The 23,658-nt window shown below is 34.2% G+C and overlaps 1 protein-coding gene across 1 annotated transcript; it reads left to right on the top strand.

Annotated features, from left to right (window-relative positions):
* The first annotated feature begins 11,972 nt into the window (after positions 1–11,972).
* On the top strand, positions 11,973–17,933 carry LOC132047576 (uncharacterized). Its single transcript, XM_059438604.1, has 12 exons — positions 11,973–12,230; positions 13,434–13,998; positions 14,334–14,512; positions 14,617–15,028; positions 15,136–15,330; positions 15,415–15,593; positions 15,704–16,115; positions 16,222–16,416; positions 16,509–16,681; positions 16,712–17,195; positions 17,305–17,489; positions 17,592–17,933. The coding sequence occupies exons 1-12, from the start codon at positions 12,138–12,140 to the stop codon at positions 17,841–17,843; spliced, it is 3,324 nt and encodes a 1,107-aa protein (XP_059294587.1). The 5' UTR covers positions 11,973–12,137; the 3' UTR covers positions 17,844–17,933.
* Positions 17,934–23,658: the final 5,725 nt, after the last annotated feature.

Genomic DNA, 23,658 nt, shown 5'->3' on the forward strand with positions numbered 1-23,658 from the left:
CCCGCTTACAACATTTTCTGAACATTTTATTTCAGCTGTTTCATTAAACAAAACGACGTAGTTTAGTAACGTTATATTTACTTAAAATAAATGGACAAAACGGTGTAGTTGGGACAAGTCTAATTGGATTCAAATCCCTAAATAAGTCAAATACAAAACAAACCAAAGGTTTTCTTTCTCTTCTCATCCGTCACTGTGCAGTGTCCACACCTTTCTTTCTTTTTTTTTTTTTTTTTTTTTTTGCTCGGTTCATTACTGGATTTAGCCATTGGGCCGTCGACGTCGTCTCTCCTTAACGTCGGTCGCCTCTCTCCGATCTCTGGTTCATGGCTTCTTCGCAAGTCTTCTTAGTTCCCTCCTTTCTCCATTTTTTTTATCTTTCTAAAATTCTATATATTTGCTTTATTGCATACCCTCTTCATAGTTCATACCCCACTTGTAAGAATAAAATGCGGGTATGTTGTTGTTGTTGTAATTTTGTATATTTGCTATAAAGTTTAGCTCGATTGCTAAAATTGCCGGTGTGACCGAGAATTGATCATTTGCAAAATTTTCTCTCTTGCTTTGTAGATTATACCCATGAAGTATTTTTTGTATTTGGAGATATGATAGTTGAAAATGTCATTCTACTAATCGGTTAATCATCCGGGAAATATTATAATGACTCGGTTTAGTTTCATGTATAATTAATTAGTGTTTCGGTGGTGTAGAGATTAGATTTCTTGTCGTGTTTAAATTACTTATTTTAGAAAGAACAATTTATTCTAGGAAGAAGGAACTAAATGAGTAAAATTGTCTACGAATCGTTTATTTCTTTTAAGTTCTAACAAAATTCTTACTTTTTACGATTCGGTCTCAACGTTCGGTGAAGTTATATTTTACCAAAGTACCGAAATCAAGTGTAGCTTCTTCTAGTCAACCTAACTGTGAAGCAAATGCCAACCATTAAGTACCGTTACCTTCTTCTCAAGAATTTGATTTGAGTACTTTAAATTATGATCCGGTGAAAGAACCCCAATCTTGGACTATCATCCAAACCATCGTGATGTTATTAGAAGAGCATACCTTATTAATGGTCCTTGTCAACCTCGGTTTTCTAAAGATGAGTATCCTCGAAACGAATATTTACGATCAATGCGTCGTTTTAATTACGAATGGTTTGATGATGTATATCATGATTGGTTGGATATAGTGTTAGTAAAGATGCGATCTATTGTTTGTATTGTTATCTATTTAAAGGCTACAACACCAATCAAGGTGGGGGTGAAATATTTTCAACTGTTGGGCTTAAGAGTTGGCAGAAAAAGAAGAATCTTGGAAAATATATTGGTCTACCGAACAGCCCACATAACCAGTCAAAAAAGAAATGTCAAGATTTATTGCGGGTACAACAGTCTATGCAATTTAGTCAATTTAAGCATGCGTATTTGGTCCTCTTAAGTGTTTCAGTTGATGTAGTAAGACTTCTTATAACTCAAGGATTGGCATTTCGAGGTCATGATGAATCTAAATCATCACTTAGTAGGGGTAATTTTCTTCAAATTCTCTCATGGTTTGCGAAAAAGTGTGATAATATTCGTGATTATGTCTTGGAACATGCTCACTCAAAATGATCAAATGACTTCTCCAATGATTCAAAAAGATATTGTGAGTGCTTGTAAGATAGAAACAATTAAAGCTATTCTTGAGGAATTAAATGGTGACTACGTTTCTTTACTAGTTGATGAGTCTTTTGATATGTCACGCAAGGAGCAAATGGCTATTGTCTTACGATATATTGATAGAAATGGATTTGTGATGGAGCGGCTTTTTGACATTGCTCATGTTCAAGATACTAGTGCTTTATCTCTAAAGAGGGCAATTGTTAATTTACTTGCTCAACATTCCTTAAGTCTATCATATGTGCGTGGACAATGTTACGATGGGGCAAGCAATATGCAAGGTGAGATCAATGGCCTTAAAATGTTGATTAGGCAAGAAAGTAGATCGGCCTTATTCCATTTCATTGTTTTGCTCATCAATCCCTCAACTAACTCTTGTTGCGGTCTCAAAAAATGTATTGAAGTGGGAAAACTTGTAGTGTTGGTTTCAAATATTTTGAATGTATTGGGATCTTCTTTTAAGCGTATGGATGAATTTCGAGATTCTCAAAAAGAAAGAATTCAAGAGGCAATAGATTTGGGTGAGCTTACAACGGGTAGGGGCTTGAATCAAGAACTTGGTCTTTCAAGAGCTTGTGATACGCGTTGGAGATCTCATTTTAAATCTTTCAACAATTTTATTCTTATGTTTGGCTCTATTCTTAATGTTCTTGAATCACTTGTTCTTGATGCACGATTATTGGATGAAAGAGTCAAGGCAATGGGATATCTCAAAGCTTGTCGAAGAGGTTGCGTTCATGTTGCATTTGATGAGTGATGTTTTAGCAATCACAGATGAGCTTAATAAATGCTTACAAAAAAAGAAGCAAGATTTGGCAAATGCCATGTTACTTGTTGAAGTAGCAAAAATAAGGTTGCAATCAGTATAGGATGAAGAACGGGATTCTCTTATTGCTAGGTGTTTTTGTTTTGTATCAAGCATGAAATTTTGGTACCTAACTTTGAGGAGACATATGTTAGCTCTTTAAGATCACGAAGGAGACTTGGTGACAATAAAGTCTCTCATCATTATCGTGTTGACGTATTTTGCAATATTATTGATTGGCAACTTCAAGAACTTAAAGATCGTTTTGGCTAAGCGACGACTGATTTGCTTCATGGAATTTCTTGTTTGAATCCAATTGACTCGTTTTCAATTTTTGATATCAGGAAAATAATGAAAATGGCTAAATTATATCCCGATGAATTTAATGAATTCAATATGGGTTCTCTTGAGAATCAACTTGCAAGTTACATTATTGATGTTCGTGATGTTGATGAAAGGTTCTCCAATCTAAAGGGCTTTGTGGTCTTTCGAAAAAATTAGTTCAGACAAAGAAGCATTCAAATTATCCTCTTGTATTCCGCTTAGTGAAACTTGCTTTGCTTCTACCGGTTGCCACTGCATCCGTTGAAAGAGCTTTTTCAAAGAATGAAGTTTATCAAGAATGACTTGGAGTCAAATGAGTGATGATTTTTTTAGCTATTGTTTGGTGCCTTATCTAGAAAAAGATGTATTTGATAATATTTCTAATGATGCTATTATTAAGACATTTCAAGATATGAAACCTCGTAGAGTACAATTGTAAAACTCCATGGTTCTTGCTTGTGTAGTCTAACTTAGTTTCTTTGTTTTTGCTTCAAAAGCTCCAAGCTTTTACTTTTGTAATATGGCATCTTCAAGTTGCCTTTGTTAATGAAAACTTCTTACTTTATTAGCTTTTGCTTAGTTTATTACCTTTATTGTGGCATTTTATTGTGATATTTTTCTTCATCATGAGCGGAGGTGCCTTCACCCAGCGTCGAGGTTTATGTACGCCTAAAGGTGCCTTTGACAACACTATTCTAGCTTCGAGCATGATTTTTAGTATTGTCTGTGCAAGAGTGATGCTTGATTTATTATATAGGAATTAGTTCCTATGTGTAGTTCTGCTTTGATTTCTAACAATTTGCTACATTGATGACATTGTCTCAAATATAAAAGCTCTTCCGAACCATTTACGGAGGAAGTATGCCTTACTGCGTGATTTAGATAAAAGTCTGCAAGGTATTACTTATATTTCAAATTTTATATATTATTGGACTATTAAGGTTCTCTCATGCAAGTTAGTTGCTTTTTGACTTTTCATTGCTAAGTGCTTCATTAAGTATACTTTATGTATTTAAGTTATTCCTGATTCGACCCGCTCATTTGCCAACACAAGCATGCTTATTTTATTTTTTAAACCCCCTGAATGGAAATCCTGCCTCCGCCACTGTTAGCATCTCTGCATGAGGACACATTATGTGTCGCACATACAAACCCATTTTGAATTCATCGATATGTAAGCAACTAAGTAATGAAATTTGAGAACCACAAAACAGAAAAACAACAAAAGAAGCAATTTAAAAAAAAAAAAAAAAAAGGAAAAGGATCAAAAATGCTCTTAAACTATGCGAAATTGAATAATAATGTCCTATGTTCAAAGTTTGGTCCAAATATACCCTTAAACTATATGAGATTGAACAAAACTGCCCCTGTTAATTAATTGGTTCAAAAATGCCCTTTTCCTAATAAACATTGTTTCATTTCTTTTAAAACACATTTTTCAAGAAGTATTATTTTTAAATAAACCTTTTCTTGTTTATTTTATTTTAAAATTCCTTTAACTAATAAAAAGTGGGAAGCAAATTTTTTCATAATCTCATTTTTTCAATTAAAATGAAATTACCTCATATACTTTTTTAACTAATAAATAGGTAAAATGTATAAGTCATAGTAACCCCATCATTAATTTTCATTTAGATAAAGATAAAAGTCTTTTTCCTAATAAAATAGGGAATAGTTTTAGTTCTTAATCTTTTCCAAATTGAAGTAGGATAAGCATTTGCTGATATAACGGAGGCGTGCAAAGGTTTCCTCAGGCCAGATGAAGATTGGCCCTCGAGTGCAAAGGCAGAAGGGAGATTGACTGCAAGACTCACCCATCGAGCAGGGAAGAAAGTCAGCCTTAGTGATCCGACGGCGCCAAGTGGAAGGGATGTCGCTCAAAGGATAAAAGTTACTCTAGGATAACAGGATGATCTTCCGCAATAGCTCACATTGACTGGAAGCTTTGGCACCTCAATGTCGGCTCTTCGCCACCTGGTGTTGTAGTATGTTTCAAGGGTTGGGCAGGTCGTCCATTAAAGTGGTAAGTGAGCTCGGTTCAGAACGTTGTGAGATAATTCCATCCCCTGTTTAAAGTAAAAATGAAAATGTTACGACCCAAATTACGGATCGTGCGGGCACCTACCATATTACTATCCGATAGGCGAACCCTTACCAACCCAACCCCTTCATAACTTTGTTTTGAAAACAAATGTAGCTAACAATAGCGAATAGAATAAACATTCAAGGGCATTCTTTAATTATATAAAAACACATTCACTTTCCCAAGGATCTAGTCTAAACCGGTACAAGAGCTTCTAAATAACAGAGAGATAACCAATAAAAGACACAGCTTCCACCTTCGGAATCAGATATACAGAAGCTGTAGGAAGACATCCGCCGCTGCACTAATGAAACCTTTAAGCAAAAACCTGAAACACACCTACACCTAAAAGGATGTAGCAAGAGTAGTATCAGTACACCACACATATTGGTAAGCATCATCGGTCGACTAAGATTAGTTCACGCAACACGATATAAAATCAAATAGAATAAACAGATGAGTATAGTCGCAACACCCTTTTTAACTCCTACCCATACTTAAACAGTTCTGACATAAACATACTCGTGTCTCATTACCATGCCAATGCAACACTAGAAAGTAAGGACCAACAGACAACAACAATTACATTTAACACAGACTCTTGGACCAATTAGACCCCAACAATTATAAAGGACAGACTTCAGCCTCTCTATCAACCGACACTCAGTGGGACCACCAATCCTTACCCCTTTTTCCCCTTGCTTTAACATGCTCAGAAATTAGCGATTAGACTCAATCAAACACACAACCCACAATGGACACCGGACTCAACCACTTATCAAGTATCAAGTAAGAACAAGCAATTGATGCGATCAATGATAGCAAATCAATATACTCCCTAACACTTGGCCACACTAACAGGGTAAGTCAACTTATCTTCCTCTATTTATCAACAGCTATGAAGTTAATTGTAAACACCTCATTTTCAAAATCATGAGTCAATCAATTGTAACTTACCAGAATGAACCACAACTATATGTCATTTAATCGGACCAGCTCTGCCTTCGCCACAAATATAAGAACATACAAGTATAATGCAATCAATGTTAGTATCATATCCGTACACACATGATAAATGGTAATGTTTGACCCATTACCCATGACCTGCAGGGGACCCTTGGTGTCCATGTACCACTCGCTCCGGAACTAACCTCGGATCACGAGCCCATAGTTATGTCACATCCTCACCCTCTGTCAAATGTGCCTTTTCATATTTATATTATCTTTCTCATCACAATGTATTTTCATTCCACAATCGATAAGGAATGTGAACAATCAATATTAGGGAACCCAAGTCACTACGTCACAAGTCATATCAAGACTCACGAATCTATTTAACCATATCAAGAATACAAGTCACCTTATCACTAGTCACGCAAGACTCAAGAAATCATCCTCCTAACAATAGGGATACACTGCGAAGATGCATATAGTAAGAACACACGTCATCATACAACAGTCATACCCAGACTCAGACTCGACTCGTCAATAACACGAATAAGGAATCACTCTGAATCAAACAAGAAGTAAAGACTGACGATTCTCGCATGCTCAGTACATAGAATAATGACAACATGAATACTTAATGATGACACCCCTAATTTAGGAATAGGTCTCCCCCATCCATGGTGCAGCACATACCCACCCTCTATAACCACTACTTGCTTCCCCTTTTGGCATAGCAACTACACATCTTATTTCACTTATTTACTTAATGGCTGACACCCATAGAAATCAGCATGAATCTTAACTTAAAGAGAAAAGACATCATTTAACCCCTGAACTTGGCACGAAAACTCACTTTAGCAACTAAACTTAAGTTGTATTTATATACCCCCTTAACAACTTTCATCTTAATTAAATACAACCCCAAATGCTGACGTGACAAAAAAAAAAAAAAAAAAATAAGAGAGTAAACAACACAAAAGGGACCCGCCGATATATAATATATATCGACGGTCCACTTTTTGTGTTGTTTACTCTCTTATTTTTTATTTTATATATATATATATATATATATAATTAAAAAATAAAATAAAAATAATATACATTTAAAAAAAAAAAAAGACGGGCCCCGTAACCCTAACCCTTTCACCCCTTCTCCCTCTTCTACCCCCCCCCCCCTCCCCCCCTAACCGACCCCTCCTCTCCTTCTTCCCCATTGTTTCAACCTCCTTCTTCATCCTCTCCTTCTTCCCCATTGTTTCAACCTCCATCTTCACAACCCCCGCCCCCCTCCCCCGTTGCCACGCCCCACAACCCCTCCCCCACCACCTTCTTCTTCACCCCACAGCCCCGCCCCCACCACCTTCTTCTTCACCCCATAGCCCCGCCCCCACCACCTTCCTCCTTCTTCTTCACAAATCCCTCTTTCTCTCTATATTCTCAACATTCTTTTCTTTTCATTTTCACCATTTTTTGGTTTCTTGATTTTGTTTTTTGTTTTCTTTTAAAAATAAAGTTATGGAATAGTGGTTATGGAAGAAATGGGGTTGCTAATAATAATAATAATAATAATAATAATAATGGCCAACAATAACAACCAAAAAAATCAATTTGGACGAATTTGAGTGTAAGTGGGACTAATTTGAGAAGGAATTGGATGAAATTTGGTGGGGAGATAGTGGTGGTGGTGGTGGGTGTTAAAGATGATGGTGATGATTTTTTTTTTTTTTTTGAAGGGCAGTTCGTCCAATTTGGAAATATGGACGTGGAAATATGGGTTAATAATTGGGTTAACAATTGATTAGGAATATGGGTTAATAATTGATTAGGAATTAATTAACGTGGAAATAAGATTAATAAAAGAAAATCTTTGACAAAGATGGGATTTTTGAGTTGGGTTGATTTAAGGCGGCGGTGGTTATGGTGGTGGCGGCAGCGGCGGTGGTTGCTACAAGTGTGGTGAGGATGAGGAGAAAGAAGAAGAAGAAAGAGAAAAGGGAGAAAGAAGAAGAAAGAGAAAAAATAATAAAAGAAAAATAAAAAATGATGGGTTGGTAAATTTTGACATGGCAATGACGTGGCAACGATGTGGCAATGACGTGGCGCGAGTGTAATACACCTCACATTGTGAGAGTGGTAATATTTTTTTAGGGTGGAAAATAATCGAAACTTAAGTTGTTAAGGGGGGTATATAAATACAACTTAAGTTTAGTTGCTAAAGTGAGTTTTCGTGCCAAGTTCAAGGGTGAAATGATGTCTTTTCTGTAACCTACACAATATCCATCCGAACTCCGTGTCTGAAGACCTAATCATGCCTTCTCCCGTCAATTCTATAACATATATATGATTTACTAATCAAACTCTAACTCAAGCAGCTTTTACGAACGTTGATGGAGTATCTACCATCCCGTCTTGGAGCCGGAAACCATGATAGAGAAATCTTTAAGAAAAATAACCCGAAGGATGTTTGGAGAGCCACCTTTCCCTAGTCACCAAGCGTTTACTTCTGGGAATACCCTAATGACGACTTAGAAGAGGGGTTTGTGGATAAAAGTTGTAAAATCCCGAAATAAGGTTATTAAACGCGGGTTCTGGTCGGCGCACACCGCTGCAGCGGACTAATCCTCCACTACAGTGGGCTCGCTATGGCGGTCGGTTACCCACTGCAGCGAGAACAGCCCACAACTCTTTAACACCTACTAATTTCAACTGCGAGTAAATATTACAATTAAAACTCCCCCAGGGACTACTCTTGTGATGATACCCTGGATTTCATACACGGGCTGCGGAAGGTCCAATAACGACCAGGCGGGTCGTTACAGAAAAAAGAGTCAACAATAACTCCATCGACGATATCTTAAAGATATATTGTGATTTGAAGCAATGTAATAAATTTTCTTGCTTTATGCCATTATGATTGTTGTATCTTAACTTTAAAACCAAATATTATATCAAGAATGCTTATCCTACTTCAACTTGAAAAAGATTAAGAAATAAAAATATTTCCTATTTTATTAGGAAAAAGAATTTATCGTTATCTAAATGAAAATTAATGATGGGGTTACTATGATCTTATATATATGACCGATATTATCAGTTAAAAAGTACATGGGGCAATTTCATTTTAAATGACAAAACGAGATTAAGAAGAAAAAAATTACTTTCCACTTTTTTATTAGTTAAAGGGATTCTAAAAGAAAAGAAACGAGAAAAAGTTTCTTTAAAAATATATATTTAAAAAAAAAATGTGTGTAACGAGAAAAGAAAGAATATATTTATTAGAAAAAGGGCATTTTGACCCGATTAAGTAACAATATGAGCAATTTTGTTCAATTTCGCATAATTTAAGAGTATTTTTAACCAAACTATGAACGGAGGACATTTTGTTCAATTACACATAGTTTAAGGACATTTTTGACCCTTTTCCGTTTAAAAAAAGTGGATGAAGGTATGAACCTTCCACTGCTCCTCCCGAGAAGATAAAGAGCAGTTGCACTCAAATAGCAAGACAGGTCACCCAATGGAGCCATTTCCGGGTAGCTCCAATTAACAAACAAAACTGACAAGGATAAAATAGGTCGGGGTGTGAGGTGGCATGCCACGTGGCATCCACCTCACTAAAATGTCAGTGTCACATGTGAATGGACGCCCACTTTTGACAATTTAACGGATGATGGGTATATTTGAACCGAAAGTATAACGGAAGGGGTATATTTGGACCCAAAGTATAACGAGGGGTATATTTGACCCTTTTTCGATAGTAAAAGGGTATATTTGACCTTTTATCCGTAAAAAAATTATCTCAAATATGAATTAAAATAATCTCATAATTTACTTCGGAATTATGATTTTTTTTATTTCACCAATTCAACACTCTTAATGTAAGAGAAATTCCTAATTCAGTGGGAAAAAAATTAAAACTACTTTAGGCCATAAATTTGAATCTCGTGACAATTCTTTAACTAATTCTCTTAATCTCTTTACTAAATATTTTATAACGTTTTTCGCAGAATAAAAATAAAGTAAGATATGTAAGTCGAAATAGAGAAGAGAATTACTTTCGCTGTTCTAATTTATGTGAGAGTATTTTTAACTAGACACGAAATTTAAGAAAAAAAAAATTTACTTTTTATAATGTTACTATCTCTGTTCATTTTTACTTGTTCACAATGGATTGTACTCCCCTTAAAAATAATAAATAAAGTGCATGTACAGTTTCAATGTAATTTGAAAATGATTTAGGAAATAAGTAATTAATGTTAATATTAAAACAAGAAAAAAAGTATTCTCAATATATTAAAGTGGACTAATAAAAGTGAAAGGAATGAGTAAGTCATAAAAAATTGTGGCCGTAAATTATCTCGTTAAAGATACAATGAGAAATTTAAAGTTAAATTATTACTAAGAAGCTGTTTGGCCATGCTTTTTTATTTTCTAGAATGATTTTCACTTTATTACAAAATCAGTGTTTAGTTATAAAATTTTTAAATGCAGCTTGAAGTTGGATTTCAAAATTGAAAAAATGCTCCAAATCTATTTCCAACTCTATGTTCATAAACTTCATAAAGTGTCTTTTCTCTTCTTTGCAAAAAGTATAAGCAAACACAACTCTATTTTTAACTCAAACTTCATAAATTTTAAACAAATGAAAAATATTTGGAAATCTATGGCCAAACACCTACTAAATATAAAAGAGATAATGGTCAAAAACACATTTGAACTATCACTTTTTTGCGAGTTTCACATCTCAATTATTAGTTGTTCCCATTTTCTACTTTAACTATTACCATCTATGCATTACTCCTTCCTGTTAAAAAAGAGTGTTCACTTAGTCTTTATTTTTTGGGTCATAAAGAGTGGCCTCTTAACAAATCAAGAAAAAATTAACCATATTTTTTCAAATTTTCCCTTATTAAGTTTTAAGTGACCAAAATCCAATACCTATTTAATTAGGGATAGTTTAGTCATATTACATTTTTTGCCTAGAAATTAGTATTTTCTTAAGGGATGTGCAAATAGCTAAGTGGATACTTTTTTTTAATCGGACGGAGTAAAGCACACCTCAAAGCTCTAATTAGGCCAACTATCACCTTGATAGTTGAGATTAGGGGCGTGCATTGACTGGATTGGTTTGGATTTTAAAATACCAAACCAAACCAATTGCATCGGGTTTTTAAATCTATAAACCAAATCAAACCAACAGAAGTTGGGTTTTTCAACCTTGGGTTTTCTCAATTTTTCGGGTTGTTCGGGTTTTTTACGGTAAATCTTCATACCTAACATATAACTTATACTTCAAATATTTCTTTAGTCCTAATAAGATACGACTATCTAATTCAGATATTTTTTTAAGAAAATAACACAAAATGTGAGATGAGAAATGACATTATACTAAAATATTCAATAAAAAAAGTAATAAAATCGAATAAAATAAAATGAACATAATCGAAAAGTACTAAGTCATGCTATAATAAATACAGCTAATTACTAAGGCATATAGAAAATAATCATAATCTAAAAGTACTAAGACATGCTAAAGTAAGTACGGTTAATAAGTATTAATTACTTGACTAAATATTAAAGAAAGGAATAAAATTAAGTTATGAATTTTCACTGTCTAAACAAATATAAAACTAAAAATATATACCCAACATTATTGTCATACATAGTGTTAGAATTGAATTTCTTTTGTTAGCAGTAGTATTGATTTGATTTTTGTTGGGTTTTATTTGAGTTACTAATATTTATCGTTATAAAATTTATTGGACCATTTAAAATTATAAATTCAAGCTTAAAATAATATGTTGAAAGACAAAATACTATGAAAAAGTTAAAGAAATATTTATAAATTACATTATCTTTAAATATTTTTGAAATTTTATATATGTAATATCGTGTTGGTTCGGTTCGGTTTGACTTTTTTTAGTTAAAACTAAATCAAAGCAATGGTGATCGGGTTTTTCTTTTTAAAATCAAACCAAACTATTAGTCGAATTTTTTCTCAATTTAATTCGAATTATCAATTTGGTGAGGTTTGTCGATTTTCATTATACACCCCCACTTGAGATGAATTTTTGACCATTAACTCAACATAAAAAGATAATATTCGTTGTAGAAATAGTTAATATTGAGAGATATTCCTCTTTCCAGGAATGATTAACACCGGAATAGTGTTGCATAAATTGGAATAGTTAGACTATGTTTATTTACCTACCACTTTGCACAGTGCACCCTCACACTGACCTTGTATTGAACATTTATGGAACACTCTTGCTGCTATTACTATATCATCCTGTAGCTCCATTAACAAAGAGCAGACATGGCTACCCTTGGGAATTCTTCAAGTAACAACAACATTGTGCAACCAAAGTTCTACAAGATTATATTTTCCCAACATGAATGCACCAATCTAGTATGTACTTAATTTCTTCCCTTTTTTTCTTTTCATTTTTTAAAAAAACTTCAACCATGTCTTTCTCTGTGTGTGTTGATCCAAAGATAGTGGTGTGCATGTATCCGATTTTTGTGTGACGAAAAGAATTAAGTTCGTCTAGTAACTTTCTATTCTCTCTTTCTTTCTTTTTTTTTTTCTTTTTTTTTTAAAGATAATTAGATTCTACTTTGTCTGCCTTATAAGTGATTATCTTCTCATGTCTTCACTTCACGAAAGCAAAGCAGAAATTTAGTTGTGTGGTATGAAAGGGAAAAAATTTCCACAAAAAATGTTTTCCTAGTAATTTTCTTTCTTATTCTATTATGTTTGATAAGTAAGCGGAAAATATTATTCTATAAGCATTTATATACTCCCTCCATATCATTTTGTTTGTCTAGTTTTAAGTTGGCATGGAGTTTAAGAAAATAAAGAAGACTTTTGAATCTTGTGGCCTTAAACTAAAGATACGTAAAATGTATCAAAATGCTCTTTAATTTTGTGGTCTTAAATATGTCATGCGAAAAGTTGAAATTAAAGAATTGTCAACAAAGAAGAGAGACAATTTTGAAACAAGACTAAAAGGAAAGTAATACAAACAAATTGAAATAGAGAGAGTATAATTAGGCAAACAGTGGGGTGGGGTGGAAGGGGGGGGGGGGTTGGGAGGAGAAATTTGATATGATGTGAATACAAAATGGGAGATAAGGTGTTAAAAATGGGTTAAAGACTATAGTTAAGAAAATAAAATTGTTGACAAATTTAGGCTTATGGTTTTGTTTGAGTCATAGGAATTCATGGACAATTTAAAGTGTCAACTTTTATGAAAGAGTCAGGTATATAGTTACATTAAGGGGTCAAGGCTTCGATAATAGTATGAATGATCGGGTTTATGAACATTTATTGCCTAGATCTTCTGAAATAGGACAATCAAATCGTATCACACCTCTAAAGTAAAACTGAGACATCACAATCTACAGCTTAAGGACATCCAAAAATATCTGCTATCTATTCTAGTTGGCCTAATTAGATTACTGTGAATATTCTTGTTTAGTAGTTAATTCTGAAAGAACAGAGAATACATCATACGAGTATTTTGCAGGATTTTCTCAGGAAAAAGAGTATATTCTACTCTCTTTGATACCGTGATTTATGAAACTGAGTCCAGATTTCATTTGCACGCAGAGTTTTCCAGAAGACTTTGTGAGCAGATACTGCAAGAACATGTTAAACCCTGTGTATCTTGAGGTTCCCAGTGGCCAAGTATGGGAGGTTGAAGTGGAACATTCTCAAGGCCAAATTTGGCTAGCCCAAGGATGGCAGGATTTCTGTGACTTTTATTCAATAAGCTGTGGGCACTTTTTGATGTTCGGATACAATGCTCGTTCCCATTTTGATGTCACTATATTTGATTTGAGTGCATCAGAAATTGAATATCGATATAGTTCACGCACCTTCGATTGCCATGAAACACAACATGCACCAGAAAGAGACCAGTCCGAGGTGGATGATTCTGTAGATATCCTAGAGGATATTCCAAGAAGCCACAAAACAAAAGAAGAAATTCCTGATATGGTTGAGCATTCTGTTGAAAACCTAGGCCATGTTCCATTTGTACAGTCCAGCAAAAGGAAAAGACAAGAAGGGGATGAAGAGGCTGATGTTTCAGTTGATACTCATATCAAAAGAATGGAGGTTGAGAAGTCGCAAGAGGATGTAGCTTCACCTTCTTTCACTAGAGAGGGCCAAAGTGCGGATTTTATATGCTCTTTATCTTATTGGTTATGAACTGAATTGAATATCAGTCATCTTTTTATATAATAATTTAATACTATGAGTTTACTGACAATGTAAATATAATTACGCAATCAAGTGGACTTATTAGGTCATAAATCTTTATGATAAGTATTACTTGTAATTAGTAGCTTTGTAGAAATGGTAACTACCCTACTATCATAGGTTAAACTATGTGAATAGTGTAAAAAGAAACTTTACATTGTTGGTTTATATAACTTAAATCCATTTGTCGTTAACACAATAAATCCATTTGTTATTAACACAATGATCTTAATTTTCTGTTTGAAGAAAGCAATGAAGACTGCAGGAAGCACAAGCGAAAATCCAAGAGTGTTTATGATCAAAACAAGACAGTAATGGACAAAGAGAGCTCTATTGCATATCAAAAAGCAAAAGCTTTTAAATCTAAGAATCCGTTCATTATATATTTTATGCAGCCATCGTATGTCAATCCTCCAGTCAATTTGGTAAGCTACAGGCTATAATCTTTATGGACTTCGCTGTGCTAATCTTTTTTATTCCATTTTGCACTATATCAAAAATAAATTTACTTAGCCATCTCCTTTGACAGACCATATCGTCAACATTTGCTAGGAAATATCTCCTTAAGAATGATGGCAATTTAGTGCTTCGTGTTCCAGGCAGTGGATCTTGGTCAGTCAAATGTACTATTGGAACAGGGAATGCTAAAGTTCATTCTGGTTGGAAGGAATTCGTGCTAGAAAATAAGTTAAAAGTTGGTGATGTTTGTGTGTTTGAAGTGATAAAGGGCGCTCAGCTCGTTGTAGATGTCAAAATATTTCGTGCAGCTGGGAGCATACTAATGCGCAATATAGTTGGAGAAGTGCCAGGGGGTTCTGAGAGAAAAAGCAAGGTTATCAAAACTGATAATTCTGTTCAATGTTCTCAACCCAAGGTAGTTCTCACCGAAAAATTAAAGCAGCGGACAGGAGATTCATATGCTTTCAACTCAAAAATTAAAGGTGATAAAGTTGAACTCTATATGATAGTCTGGACTATATAGCTTTTGTTGTACCAGTAAATTTCCTGATCGTTTCACTAAGGTTATATTGGCTTGAATTTTCAGAAGAACATGGTGAAGGCACTGAGATTGAGCATTCTGCTGAGATTGTGGGTCATTATTCGTCAGGACAGGGCAGCAAAAGAAAAATATTAGAAGGGGATGAAGAGGATGATGTTTCAATTGACATTCACACAAGAAGTACCAAGGTGGAAAAGTCTCAAGAAGATGTAGCGTCGGCTTTTTTCACAAGAAAAAACAAAAGTAAGGTGTTCTATGAGCAGAATTGATCATCTACTTACAAGACAGCTTAGTAGTAATACATTGATTTTGGTTTTTTGTTTGAAGAAAGCGGAGGAAGTTGCAGGATGCACAAGCAACAATCCACGATTGTTTATGCTAAGAACAAGACAGTAATGGACAAAGAAAGCGCTATAGCATATCAAAGAGCAAAAGCTTTTAAATCTAAGAGTCCATCCGTTATATCTTTTATGCAACCATCGTATATCTCCATACCGTATAGGCTGGTAAGCTACAAGCAATGAACTCTGTAGACTTTCCATTACTCTAATATTTATTCAATCCATATGGATGCATGCCGTGATACTCGTTTTACCGTGTCCATCTCTTTTGGCAGAACATATCGTCAACATTTGCCAGGAAGCATTTCCTCGAGAATGATGGCAATTTAGTGCTTCGTATTCCAGGCAGTGGATCTTGGTCTGTCAAATGTACTATCGGACCAGGAGATGCTAAAGTTCATTCTGGTTGGAAGGCATTCGTGCTAGAAAATAAGTTAAAAGTTGGTGATGTTTGTGTATTTGAAGTGGTAAAGGGCACTCAGCTCTTTGTAGATGTCACAATATTTCGTGCTGATGGAAGCACACCAATGCATAGGATATCTGGAGAAAAGACAGGGGTTTCTGATAGTAAAGAGAAGATTACCAAAACTGATAACTCTCTTCCATGTTCTCAACCCAAAGTAGTTCACACCAAGAAATTAAAGCAGCGGAGAGGAGGTTCATATGGTCTCAGGTCAAAAATTAAAGGTGATTAGTCGGATTCACTAAAATATTCAGAAACTTACATTTTAGAGTCCATTGTACTAGTTTCTTGATCATGTCGATGAAGTCATAGTGGCTTGTATTTCTTCAGAAGAACATGGCGAAGGCACTGAGATTGAGCATTCTGTTGAGATTTTGAACCATTGTCCATTAGGACATGGCAGCAAAAGAAGACCAGAAGCGGAAGCAGAGGATGATGTTTCAATTGACATTCACACCAAAAGTATCATGGTGGAAAAGTCACAAGAGGATGTAGCTTCACCTTCTTTCACGAGGAAAACCAAAAGTAAGAAAGTGTTTGGCTTACTAAAAGAATTGATCATGTGCGTACGTGACAATTTAGTAGTAATACGTTTGATTTTGAATTTCCATTTGAAGAAAGCGGAGAAAGTTGCAGGACGCACAAGCAACAATCCAAGATGGTTTATGCAAAGAACATGACAGTATTGGACAAAGAAAGGACTATAGCATATCAAAGAGCAAAAGCTTTTAAATCTAACAATCCATTTGTTATATATTTTATGCAACCATCATATGTCTCGAAACCATACACTCTGGTAAGCTAGTTTATATACTTTCCAATACTTCGATCTTTATTAAATCCATATGGATGCATGATGTTATACTCAGTTTACTGTCTCCATCTCTTTGGGCTGTTCATATGTTTCTCGTTTGCTTGGAAATATTTTCGGGAGAAATGTGGCAATTTAGTGCTTCGTGTTCCCAGCAGGGGATCTTGGTCTGTTAAATATGACCTGAGAACATCAAAATCGACAATTCGCTTCTGTTGGAAGGCATTCGTGCTGGACAATAAGTTAAAAATTGGTGATGTTTGTGTATTTGAACTGATTAAGGGCAGTCAGCCCTTTTTAGATGTCACTATATTTCGTGCAGCTGAGAGCATGCATAAAATAGATGGACGGGTTTCTGATTGTAAAAACAAGATAATCAAAACTGAGAATTCAGTTCCATGTCCTCAACCCAAAATAGTTCACAGCAGGAAACTGAATCTTGAAAAGAAGCAGAAAGGAGATTCTGATGGTTTCATCATTGCAAAAATTAAAGGTGATTCAATGGCTCATTATAAAGTATTCTGGTATATTTAACTTTTAGAATCCGTTAAAAGTATTTTCTTGATCATTCAGAGCAGTCGTTTTGGCTTGATTTTTTGCAGAAGAACTCAGTGAAGGTGCAGGGAAGCATGCACAACAATCTAAGTCTTCTGGTATGGGCAGAGTGGTAGCCAAAGCAATGGTTGTGGCATTTCAAAAAGCAAAAGCATTTACATCTGAAAATCCATTCTTCATAAGTTTTATGCAACCATCATATGTGTCTCAGGCCTGCAGCCAGATGAAATTGGTAAGATAGTAATTTTTGGATATATCATGAAGTTAGAATCTTTAGTTACCTAATTCTATGAATCTTTTGTTCTGTATCATAACACATCCTTCAAATTGACAGTCCATAACGCTGCCAGTAACTAAGAAATTTTTTACCACTAAACATAGTGATGTGGTACTTCAAGTTTCAAGCAAGAGAACATGGGCTGTAAAATGCATTCTTGGAACAGCAAACGCGAAGTTCACTGCCGGTTGGAAGGAGTTTGTGCTGGACAACAACTTAAAAGTAGGTGATGTTTGTGTCTTTGAACGGGTTAGTAGATCGAAACTTCTGTTCAATGTCATCATTTTTCCTTCTGAGGAAGGTATATAAGATTGTTTCACTTGTTTAAACTCCGATGTATATTTTGTTTAACTAATCCGTGTTGGTTGTCTTCTTTTTGAAAGGGAAGGAGACAATGTATTTATTTCCCCTAAGCACAACCTTAGGATCTTTGATTTTGTAACCTTAACTACTTGTTACAGTCTTCATGTATTTCTTTTTGGAAATTAATATATAAGAATATACATGTGATTCTCGTCTGAGTCACGTGTGTCATAGAATGGATCTATGATTTCAAGTTCACTCATTGATTCCGAGAAAACCAAATCAATTGGCACTTTTCCCAGCCTTTCTTTGTACAAGAACATTGAGGCATCAGGATGGTTGACCTATATGAGGTTCAATATGGAATAGAAAGTGTAGTATGAGACATATGTAAATTCGGACAAAGGTGGAATAATTAAAAGGTGGATTGAGAATTATAAAAGCAGAAACCTCATATAATACTGTAATATTTGTAGACTGTGATTTATATTTATATATACTTTTTAATATAAGGAAGAACATGATTTGGGTCCAATAGAGAAAAAAGGAAATGCTATTTACTTTCAATTTGGGACGATACGAACACTACAAACAGTTTGGACTATTACGTTAGAAGCTCAGCTACTTACGTTGACAAGCATGATTCTACTCGGCACTTTTAACTTCTTTTTCCTAAAGCAAGTTCATAAGAGGAACTTGCTATTTATTATTATTGAATCGTGTGACCTTGCTATTTATTATTATTGAATCGTGTGACTATCTCATCTAAAAGCTTAACTATATTCTCAACACGCTCCCTCGGTGTGGGACTGATTTTCTTTTCATTGCCAATCACGTGGAAATTCTTTTTGATAATGGGTGACGTGAGATTCGATCACAGGACCTTTGTCTGCTCTGATACCATATTGAAGTGTGTGATCATCTCATCCAAAAACTTGCCTATTAGAGAGAACACACTTTTAATATTTAACTATATTCTCAAGTCCCCTCACGTGCGTGCCTGGTTTTTTTTTTTTTTTTTTTCATGGCCAATCAAGTGAAAATTCTTTTTGATAATTGGGTGGCTGTGAGATTCGATTTGAAGACCTTTGCCTGCTTTGATACTATATTGAAGTGTGTGATCATCTTATCTAAAAGTCTTAAGCTGTTAGAGAGAGCACACTTTTACTATTTGACTTTATTCTAAAAAATTGTATTTTGTATTAATTTAGAACGACTATTCAGAAAAAACAAGGCACCAAATTATAATAACTAAAAGTAATGGAAGAAAAAACATACATTAAGTTAATTAATTTCGTGGAAAGGAAACTAGGGAAAAAAAAATACTAAAGAACGATAACAGAACTTTTTGGAAGAAAAATGGGAGGTCGCTAATTTTGGGGGCTGGTAAAATTACCAATCAACGATTAAATATTGGAATAAGATGAAGTGAATGTTGATAGTATAAAGTCAGGATCTGACTTTTAACAAATAGTTAAGGAAGGGAAATGATTTTCATCCAAAAAGTTACTGGCTCTTATATATTATATCTGTTTTTTTTTTTAAAGAAAAAATCAATATCCTTAATTACAAGAATATTTGTCTAACTTGCAACACAAAGTGGAAAAAAGAAAAGATACAATATTGGGTGTGTTCGGTAAGAAGGAAATTGTTTTTTATGAAAAATATTTTTTTAAAAAAATTATTCTTGGAAAATAAGTGAGTTTCTTACTTATTTTCCTCAAAAAATATTTTCTAGTGTTCGGGTGATGAGTGAAAAATATTTTTTTAGGAAAATAATTTCCTATGCTCCTCCACCCCACCCCCCCCCCCCCGCCCCAAACAAATCACCGAGCTTTCCTACGCTCTTCCACCCCACCCCCCACTCCAAATCAATAATTCATATACTGATATTCCTATTTTTCCTCAAACAAATAAAAGTGATATGACCACAAAAAGATCGTAAACTACAATTAAACTCAAGTAATCATCCAATCAATAAATTCAAGCTAACATTAGAAGCAAAGAATCCAAATTTCATTTAAGATTGAACCTTTAACTCACTCAGTTGTTGTTCTAAGGGAAACACATATTTTGTCAAACAAACAAAATTACAAAATATCGGCAAAACATCAGAGATGATTTTGTCATTTTTAATAAATGCATGCATGTATTATTATGTATTGTATGCGGGAATAAATATCCGAAGGTACTTAGGAACGGTGAGTCCAGAGACTTCGGGTCTCGAAACATTGGGAGTAAGCAGGCTCGGATCTATACAGCTGCCTCCCACTCCCAACAACTCCCATCACATCAACCGTCATCGAGCAGAGTGCCACTGTGCGCAGAGTTCAAGCTCCGTCACTCAACTGACGTCACCTAGGGTAGTAACATACCAAGGGTTTGGCTATATAAACGAAGCTTAGGAGAGAAGAAAGGGATCTCACTTTTGTACCCAAGTTCTCACTTCTTGTATTATTATTTGGCTAAGAAATATACTCACTTTCGGAGATCTGATCATTGTTATGATTTTCTTACTTTCCATTTTACATTATTAACTTAGATAAATATTATTACTTGTCTCCCTTATAAGAAAAACGACCAAACCCCGAGCTCATTCGAGAGAGTCTCCGGATTGAATACGACCTACTTGTCTTTAAACCCGTAAAAACAAATCTGTAACTTCGTTTTTTGGTAGCTAACGATTTTACCGGAAAACATGTATAATGAAATGAGAAGCAGTAACAAACATTATTATAAAATTATAGTAATGTTGGATGTATGTGAAAATCAAATCTCCTTATGAAGCGAACAAACGGCCTCTCAAATTATTATTTGATTCACTTCTATCCTTATTACGAATCAGTATCACTTTTCCGAATTTCAGCCATTCACATATGTAAAGGATGCAAATTTTTTCTATCAAATTCAACTACTACTTTAGCTTCTTATCATGTTGCTACAAAACATTAATTTTTCTAAAAATGTCCAACAATCTCTAATTTTGGTCAAATAGAGCAAAAGGGAAAGTGAGTACAAAGTAACATAGGATAAACCATGCCACATGAAGGTTGAACCAATTTCCCTCCCCCATCCTCGCCAAAACCTCTCAATTTTAATGGTAATATTTCGTTCGCCGGCCACACAACATCTTCAGAAAATGTCGACAAAATAATTGTAGTCTTTCTTAACCAATAGTGTTTAGATTAGCTTGTGCGTGCCTTGATAATTTTACTAAATAATTGCCATATTCTACTTGTTATATATATTATAATATATAAGTATTATTTAATTAATAATATTTAAATCAGTAGGATGAGAAGGAATTCGAATATGAAAGTTTGTTTTCTTCTGTTGGTGAACTGTTGTGTTGTTTCATTTCTTTTAGTCCAAACGTTGGCACCCATTGGGTGGTGTCTTATGTTTTTGCATATAAAAAGACACTTTGGTAGAATCTTCAAACTGTTGTGCTGTTTCATTTCTTTTAGTCCAAACGTTGGCACCCAGTGGTGTCTTATGTTTTTGCATATGAAAAGACACTTTGGTAGTGTATATATATATATATATATATATATATATATATATATATATATATATATATATATATATATATATATATATATATACTTCTCAATCTTTTGCATCTTATCAACTTGAAAACCTAATTACCATTCTACTCTCTTCAACATATATTCCATTCACTCACTTCCTATTGGGTTGAGTTCTTGTGGTAAAAGAAATCAAAGAGCGCAACTTTGATTTGCAGAGTTGGCATTGTATCCTGGGATGGACTTCTCGTTAACCACTTGCACAGTGTGGGGGAAATTACTATCCTAAAGATAGTTTCCTGGAAGCACCTTGCCTATTTGTTTCGTGTTTTTCTATCGAATACTCGTTTCGTGATTTCATATAATTTTGTTTACGGATCTCCCTCCTTTATTTATTATTTCACTTGCACAATTTCACTCCATTGTAGTATTTTGAATATTCTATAACACTACTAGCACATGTCGGATGATATTATTCGCCAAAATTTAGATAAAATGTAAGAAATATAATGCATACTGATAATAAAATATAAATATAAATATGGTCATTCTTGGCTCCACTTTACGTGAAGACATCAAATTGAACCGAGTACTGTTCCCTTCCAAGGTTTTAAGATTCTCCGTGGACCTTATCGGAGAGGAATTGATGCCCATCGAGACATGGTAATTGAGACGATGAGTACCACAAAGATATTGTGATAGTGAAAAATATTCAGATTCGGTGGACATATTAAATCTTTTGAAGTATATAATTAAGTGTAAATAAATAATAAGATAAGAATACTTGTTAATTAATTATAATTAAAATGATAATATTTATATAAAGAACACATGTTAGCATCCGTGTGAATAAATATTTTTCCTCTATGTACCAAAAAATAAATATAATTTTCCTGTGATAGTGGCATCCCACTAAGAGTTGGCTGAGTGATTTCCAACGTGAAAGACCTACGGTTGATTGTCCTCATCAACGGCCTTCTCAATTAAAACTCGACGCACCAAGCTTACCTAGTATGATTTACATCTCCAATAACGAATGCGGATTTTCATGGGAGTTCCCAAAAAAAGTGTTCAAATGATATTCCACTTCAACCTCCGTAGACCTAGTAGCATAGTAGTATTCCCTTTTTTTTTTTCTTTTTTTTCAACAGTAGAATTCCCTTTATTTCAATTAAGGAAATTGGAACCACTTTATGATAGTCAATCCACTTAATCTTTTGTATGATCTCGGGTACACATCAATATATAGTCAGATCTCTCTATAATGGCACCCGTATATAACAACATCTCTCTATAACAACCTACTTTTTTCGGAAGCAATTTTTTATATTATATTTTACTTTTCTATAACAACATTTCACCTATAACAACAATAACCAACTTTATAACAGTACGCTCTTTGTAAAATTACCCCCCATATAACAACTATTTTCTTTTTATGGTAATATAATAATTAACCATCTTTATAAAAATGAAATATCGATGATTACCATAGTAAGTGTAGAGATTTTGATCAAATATTTGATCATTTGATACACCATTACAATAAAAAAAAAATATTATATGAGTATATATATTTTCATCATTAAACGATTTTCCTTCATTATACAAAGTGTGATTTAGCTTAGAATTTGGCAATTAAAAATGAAAATTAGATTTTATGCATCTTTTTTGCCTATAATAGCGAAATATTATTTAAATGTCAATGTTTGTTATAGGTGTATAACTAGGATGGAAATTAGGGTAGGGCAGGGCGGGGCAGGGCAGGGCAGGGAAACATATAAACGAGGCGGGGCGGGGGCGGGCGGGGGCAAAATTTAATTTTTGAAAATTTTTAATAGGACGGGCGGGGTAGGGCAAGAAATGGGTTATAAGTGGGTTGGGTAAAAAATGACTATTTTATTCTTGTTCCTTGGTTTGAATCCACATTTTGAAGCGTCGTTCTTTACTACTAAAAGTATAAGCATGATTGCTTGGAAGTTTGTAAGATTTCTCATTTCTGTTAATAAATTCTTATTTGTTAAAATGTGACTTCTAGCATAAATTAAAATCAATATTTTTTTATTATAAAACTAAACTTACGAAGTAAACCCATTAATAGAACTATTCTATTTGTTTAAGCTTGTACAAAAACTTTCATATTTATCGCAAAAGTGATCGCCTAATTAACTGATCTTACGATTAACAATATTCATTTAGAAGAAATTACTAAAAGACATCTTCAAAAAGCCGAAATACTACTACTTGCCAGTATACTTACATCACAAGTTTGTCTTTAGTAATTAAGACAAATC

The sequence above is a fragment of the Lycium ferocissimum genome, chromosome 2, assembly GCF_029784015.1.
Source record: "Lycium ferocissimum isolate CSIRO_LF1 chromosome 2, AGI_CSIRO_Lferr_CH_V1, whole genome shotgun sequence".
Lineage (NCBI taxonomy): Eukaryota > Viridiplantae > Streptophyta > Magnoliopsida > Solanales > Solanaceae > Lycium > Lycium ferocissimum.